Raw genomic sequence first — 6,411 nt, forward strand, 5'->3', positions numbered from 1 at the left:
TTTTGAGTAATTGCCTCTTCCATTTTTGTGGCAAAGCTGCAATGAGTTGATTATACTTTTGTAGTGAGCATACATCTCCATAAACCCAGGGAAAAAAAACCTTTTGAGAGACCAATCGAAGCTCAATCAATTCCTGGATGAATGTTGCACCAACAAACGGACTCCTTTCTAGATCAGTGGGCCACAACTCTTCCTCACTGTGTACCACGTGGGCCACAACTCTTCCTCACTGTGTACCACGTGGGCCACGTCAGAGAAGCACGTTCTAGGCTACTTATGTTTATTATTTTTGTTCTCAATCAATATGTACTGCACTTTGACAATATGTACTCTTTCTCTGTTTGTCCCTCTTTCTTTATCTCTTTCTCACCTTCTCTCTCTCTCTCTAAAAAGTTGACCCATGACCTCCCAGAGGCATCTCCAGTTTTTTTCCACTGTTCTGTCAGAGTGATGAACAGAAAGAAAGAGGTGTGGAGGGCTAGTAATGGATCTCTCCTCTCTGACACCACCTCCATAACCTCTGTACCACCAATGCTGGCCCCTCCTCCTGCTGCAGTGCCCTACCCTACCTTCCCCTCTTTCTCTCATCTTACCCTCTCAGGACCATATCAGTTAGAAATCTGGAGAGAAGCGTCATCTTATATTAGATTACCAGTGACTAGCGACATACGAACCGGATAATTGGTAGGAGTTATTACTCACCATACATTCTATATATATATATATGTTTGTAATTAACTAAAGTTGGTGCTGTTGAACACATAATAAACATGACTCGCTCTCTACCTTTAATTGATGTTTACACTGTGCATTTCCTGTGATCCTATGGTTTTTGGAAATTCAGAAATTCAATAACTGCATTTTTTTTGTCTGCAGTACTATGGTCATAGATGAGTAGTCTACTGTAGATTACATGTCATGTCATATTCAAGCCAGTAGGTGCTAGAACACCTAGCTACTGGTGATACTTGTGGTACTGTAGTGTTATTTTATGATAAAGACGTCAGTGATGGCAGGAATTAAAATATTAATAAGAATCTCATCTATTCAATCAAAACAAAATAGCCTTAAAATAAAATCCAATAGTACTACTGATAATATGGCAGGATCAGAGCGCATCCATGTTTGTGGTCTTACAGTTATTGTGGCAACAAACAGAACTCAAACAGCCACGGTATGTATGTCTCCTTAAGTGAGTTAAGTGAGTTTACTCAAGATAGTGGTTATACCTTTACTCACGTCTAATCTCAGGCGACCACTCTGGCACTAAATTACCTGTTTCTCCAGTAGGCTACATGTGTGTCTGTATAGACTAATCTAATGCCCGTCATTCAGTGTGGTACGAGAATAGCCAGGCTACTTAAGACGCCGGGCTTCTGGAAAGGAAGTGACAGATACTGGCTACACACAATCGGGCAGATTAGTCTTGAGGACAGTAATCTGGTTTCAGCACCATGGATAGTGACACTCGCGGCCAAACAGCGCGCGATCATTCATTCAAGATACACATTTTGGATTTGTTTGAGAAGTTATTTTTTAATTGCTAAACACTGCTAAAACAACGTATTTTCTAATCTCGATTGTGTAAAATGTAGACATGGGAAGTTTTTGTACTTTTTTCTTGAATTTCTACTCCTTGCTCACGTTGGGTTGAATTGGGCTAAAATAATCACAAAAAGGAGGACCAGCATAGGAGGTGGACCAGCATAGGGGGTGGACCAGCGAGTTGATAAAGGGAAGCAATGTTTAATGGTATGTGAGTGAGAGGTTAAGGGCGGAGAGGGAAGGTGATAGTGAATAGGGCTGCGCGCTCAAGCGGGAGTGCGCGCGGACAGCAAATCGGTCGGAGACAGAGTCGCAAGGATGGAGATACGACCAGATAGGTTTAAAATTGTCGCGGGCCAGACCCTCGGAAAATTACACAAGTAAGTTAAAACAAAAGCTTTATTACTTTTTCTGTGTGGTTTATTGGTGCAAATTGTGTAGCCTACTTTGTTATCGTAGCGCGTGAAATCCAGATTAGCGCGGTCTTGATTTTTTATTACAAAATAGTCACTTGTCATCCCGTCCGGCATGCATTTAGAGTTTATATAGAGTTTAAATATATGTATATTCAAGTAACCTAAGGCCTATTAAGCGCTGTAAACGATCAGGGATTACTTTTTTCTGCACTTTTGGCTAAAAAGGAACCGGTGGGCCGGCCGGTAGACACATTTGGCTGTAGGTTAGGGAATATCAAGATGCCCAAAGGCCTGAGCCGGGTTGGTTGACCTGACGAAACATCTGTTTGCAATGATCAATTTGGTGTTTCTGTCAATTTCGTAAAAACATGTTTTTTAAACATTTGAGACAACTCTGAGTAAGATGAACGATAGGCCTAGCCTACATTTTTATGTATGTTCAGGGATGTATTTTACGAGTAGCTAGCTGTTTTTCATGTGGGTTATTTGATTATCTTTCATGTTAAATTGTTAATTTCAAAAAGGTTTATGGTTGCTCTAATAGAAAATGTTTGATTTTTCATTGTGTGTAAATGTATAGCTTCTGTTCTATGTCAAATGTCAGAGCAAGGACATTGCACATATACTCGGTACTGGTACTCCCTGTATTAGCCATGTTATTTTTACTCGTTATATTTATTCGTAAATCACTGTGTATTTAGTCCTCGTGTCACTATTTCTGTTATTATTATTGTATTTTATTATGTATCTTTAACTCTGCATTGCTGGAAAATTACCCGTAAGTAAACATTTCACTGTTAGTTTACACCTGTTGTTTACGACGCATATGACGAATACAATTGGATTTGATTTGAAATATAGCTAACAAGATTAACTTAATTCAGGCCCTATTAATATCGATGTGGGAATGTCCTCACTTTTACATGTTAACTTGAGACAGTTTCCGTTCCGTCCATTCTAAAGTCTATAGATAGGTCTTACCTCAAATAGTTTCCCTAAAGGCTAGATTTGAATCTACAGTATCTTCGAGTTTACGGACGTTTTCTGTAGGCCGAACCTAAATAAAGAAGTTAGCCTCAGCTCAGCTTGTGATGGGATGGATGGATGAAGAGGCCAAATAGCCAACATTAGTTTATTCTAATATGACATGTAAATGATTTTATATAGATATACCATGATGATCTAAACATGATTATAAACTGGATGGTTTGAGCCCTGAATGCTGATTGGCTGAAAGCCATAATATATCGGATATGAAAATGATTTTTAAAATTCTAATTACGTTGGCAACCAGTTTAAAATATCAATAAGGCACCTGAGGGGTTTGTGGTATATGGCCAATATACCACAGATAATGACTGTATCCACTCTGAGTTGCATCATGCTTAATAACACCCCTTAGCCATTGAACATACTGCTTCAAATTCATGGATTCGGCTATTTCAGCCACACCCGTTGATGGCAGGTGTATAAAATCGAGCACACAGCCATGTAATCTCCATTGACAAACATTGGAAATAAAATGGCCCGTACTGAAGAGCTTGGTGACTTTCAATGTGGCACCGTCATAGGATGCCACCTTTCCAACAAGTCAGTTAGTAAGATTTCTTCCCCTGCTAGAGCTGCCTCGGTCAACTGTAAGTGCTGTTGGAAAAGGCTAGGAGCAACAATGGCTCCACCGCAAAGTGGTAGGCCACACAAGCTCACAGAACAAGACTGCCGAGTGTTGAAGCGCGCAGCGTCTGAAAATTGTCTGTCCTCGGTTGCAACACTCATTACCGAGTTCCAAACTGCCTCTTGAAACAACATCAGCACAATAATTTCCATGGCCGAGCAGCTGCACACAAGCCTAAGATCACCATGCGCAATGACAATAGTTGGCTGGAGTGTTGTAAAGCTCGCCCCCATTAGATTATGGAGTAGCAGAAACGCATTATCTGGAGTGAGGAATCACACTTCCCTATCTGGCAGTCCAATGGACGATTCTGAGTTGTGCAGATGACAGGAGAACACTACCTTCCCCAATGCAGTGCCAACTGTAAAGTTGGGTGGAGGATACATAATGGTCTGGGGCTGTTTTTCATGGTTCAGGACAGAACCCTGACCTCAACTCCATCTAACACCTTTGGGATGAATTGGAACGCCGACTGCGAGCCAGGCCTAATCGCCCAACATCAGTGCCCGACCTTGCTAATGCTCTTGTGGCTGAATGGAAGAAAGTCTCCGCAGCAATGTTCCAACATCTAGTAGAAAGCCTTCCCAGAAGAGTGGAGGCTGTTGTAACGGCAAAAGGAGGACCAACTCCTTATTAATGCCCATGATTTTGGAAGGAAATGTTCAACGAACAGGTGTCCACTAACTTTTTGGCCATGTAGTGAATATATATGCACTACCATTCAAAAGTTTGGGGTCACTTAGAAATGTTCCTGTTTTTGAAAGAAAAGCCATCAAAATAACATCTAAATGAACAGAAATACAGTGTTGACATTGTTAATGATGTAAATGACTATTGTAGCTGGAAACGGCAGATTTTTAAAAATGGAATATCTACGTAGGCGTACATTTTGTGGGTTGAAACAGGCTCAAAATGGCCAGAAACAAAGAACTTTCTTCTGAAACTTGTCAGTCTATTCTTGTTCTGAGAAATGGTTATTGGAGACTATTCCATGCGAGAAATTGCCAAGGAACTGAAGACCTCGTACAACGCTGTGTACTACTCCCTTCACAGAACAGAGCAAACTGTCTCTAACCAGAATAGAAAGAGGAGCGGGAGGCCCCGGTGCACAACTAAGCAAGAGGACAAATACATTATCGTGTCCAGTTTGAGAAACAGACGCTTCACAAGTCTTCAACTGGCAGCTTCATTAAATAGTACCCGCAAAACACCAGTCTCAACGTCAACAGTGAAGTGGCAACTCCGGGATGCTGGCCTTACTATAAGATGAGACACTCTCTCACCTTTCTAAAAGTTTTAAAAACAAAGATACTGTAGTTCTACGCTATAGCCTCCATTTAATGCCACCTCTTTGTGTTTGAAACTTGCAGAGAGCAAAAGAGGTGGCATTAAATGGAGGCTATAGCCTAGAATTACTGTATTCCAATTTGAACTTTGCTTTGCTTTTAAGTCATTGAAAGTGCAGTGTTAGGCATTTGGGTGACAAATCGTACATTGTTTATCCATTGGAATTTGGTTCAGATTTTAGATGTTTGAAAGCATACTGATAACACATTGGAAATTCAACTAACTTTTGGCCGTCTTTTGAAGTGGTTGAATATACAGTCGTGGCCAAAAGTTTTGAGAAGGACACAAATATACATTTTCACAAAGTGTGCTGCCTCAGTGTCTTTAGATATTTTTGTCAGATGTTACTATGGAATACTGAGGTATAATTACAAGCATTTCATAAGTGTCAATGGCTTTTATTGACAATTACATGAAGTTGATGCAGAGTCAATATTTGCAGTGTTGACCCTTCTTTTTCAAGACCTGCAGTCCGCCCTGGCATGCTGTCAATTAACTTCTGGGCCACATCCTGACTGATGGCAGCCCATTCTTGCATAATCAATGCTTGGAGTTTGTCAGAATTTGTGGGTTTTTGTTTGTCTACCCGCCTCTTGAGGACTGTTTTGTTCCCAGAGCCACTTAGTTATCACTTTTACCTTAATGCAAGGTGTTCCATCATGGTGGAAAATGAATTTTTTATCACCAAACTATTCCTGGATGGTTGGGAGAAGTTGCTCTCTGAGAATGTGTTGGTACCATTCTTTATTTATGACTGTGTTCTTAGGCAAAATTGTGAGTGAGCCCACTCCCTTGGCTGAGAAGCAACCCCACACATGAATGGTCTCAGGATGCTTTACTGTTGGTATGACACAGGACTGATGGTAGCGCTCACCTTGTCTTTTTTTCCGGATGCCCCAAACAATCGGAAAGGGGATTCATCAGAGAAAATGACTTTACCCCAGTCCTCAGCAGTCCAATCCCTGTACCTTTTGCAGAATATCAGTCTGTCCCTGATGTTTTTCCTAGAGAGAAGTGGCTTCTTTGCTGCCCTTCTTGACACCAGGCCATCCTCCAAAAGTCTTTGTCTCACTGTGCGTGTAGATGCACTCACACCTGCTTGCTGCCATTCCTGAGCAAGCTCTGTACTGGTGGTGCCCCGATCCCTCAGCTGAATCAACTTTAGGAGACATTCCTGGCGCTTGCCGGACTTTCTTGGGTGCCTTAAAGCCTTCTTCACAACAATTGAACCACTTTCCTTGAAGTTCTGGATGATCCGATAAATGGTTGATTTAGGTGCAATCTTACTGGCAGCAATATTCTCACCTGTGAAGCCCTTTTTGTGCAAAGCAATGATGACGGCAGGTGTATCCTTGCAGGTAACCATGGTTGACAGAGGAAGAATAATGATTCCAAGCACCACCCTCCTTTTGAAACTTTCAGTTTGTT

At 41.3% G+C, this 6,411-nt stretch overlaps 1 protein-coding gene across 1 annotated transcript in view; it reads left to right on the top strand.

Moving 5' to 3' along the window:
- Window positions 1-1,431: 1,431 nt before the first annotated feature.
- The window catches only part of LOC124047598 (vesicular glutamate transporter 1-like), a 22,265-nt gene continuing 17,285 nt past the window's right edge, over window positions 1,432-6,411 (top strand). The window contains exon 1 of the mRNA XM_046367915.1: window positions 1,432-1,925. Within this exon, the coding sequence (XP_046223871.1) occupies window positions 1,864-1,925 (62 nt within the window). The 5' untranslated portion in view covers window positions 1,432-1,863. The remainder of the gene's footprint in view (window positions 1,926-6,411) is intronic.

This window comes from Oncorhynchus gorbuscha, linkage group LG11 (genome assembly GCF_021184085.1).
Source record: "Oncorhynchus gorbuscha isolate QuinsamMale2020 ecotype Even-year linkage group LG11, OgorEven_v1.0, whole genome shotgun sequence".
NCBI classification, from domain to species: Eukaryota; Metazoa; Chordata; class Actinopteri; order Salmoniformes; family Salmonidae; genus Oncorhynchus; species Oncorhynchus gorbuscha.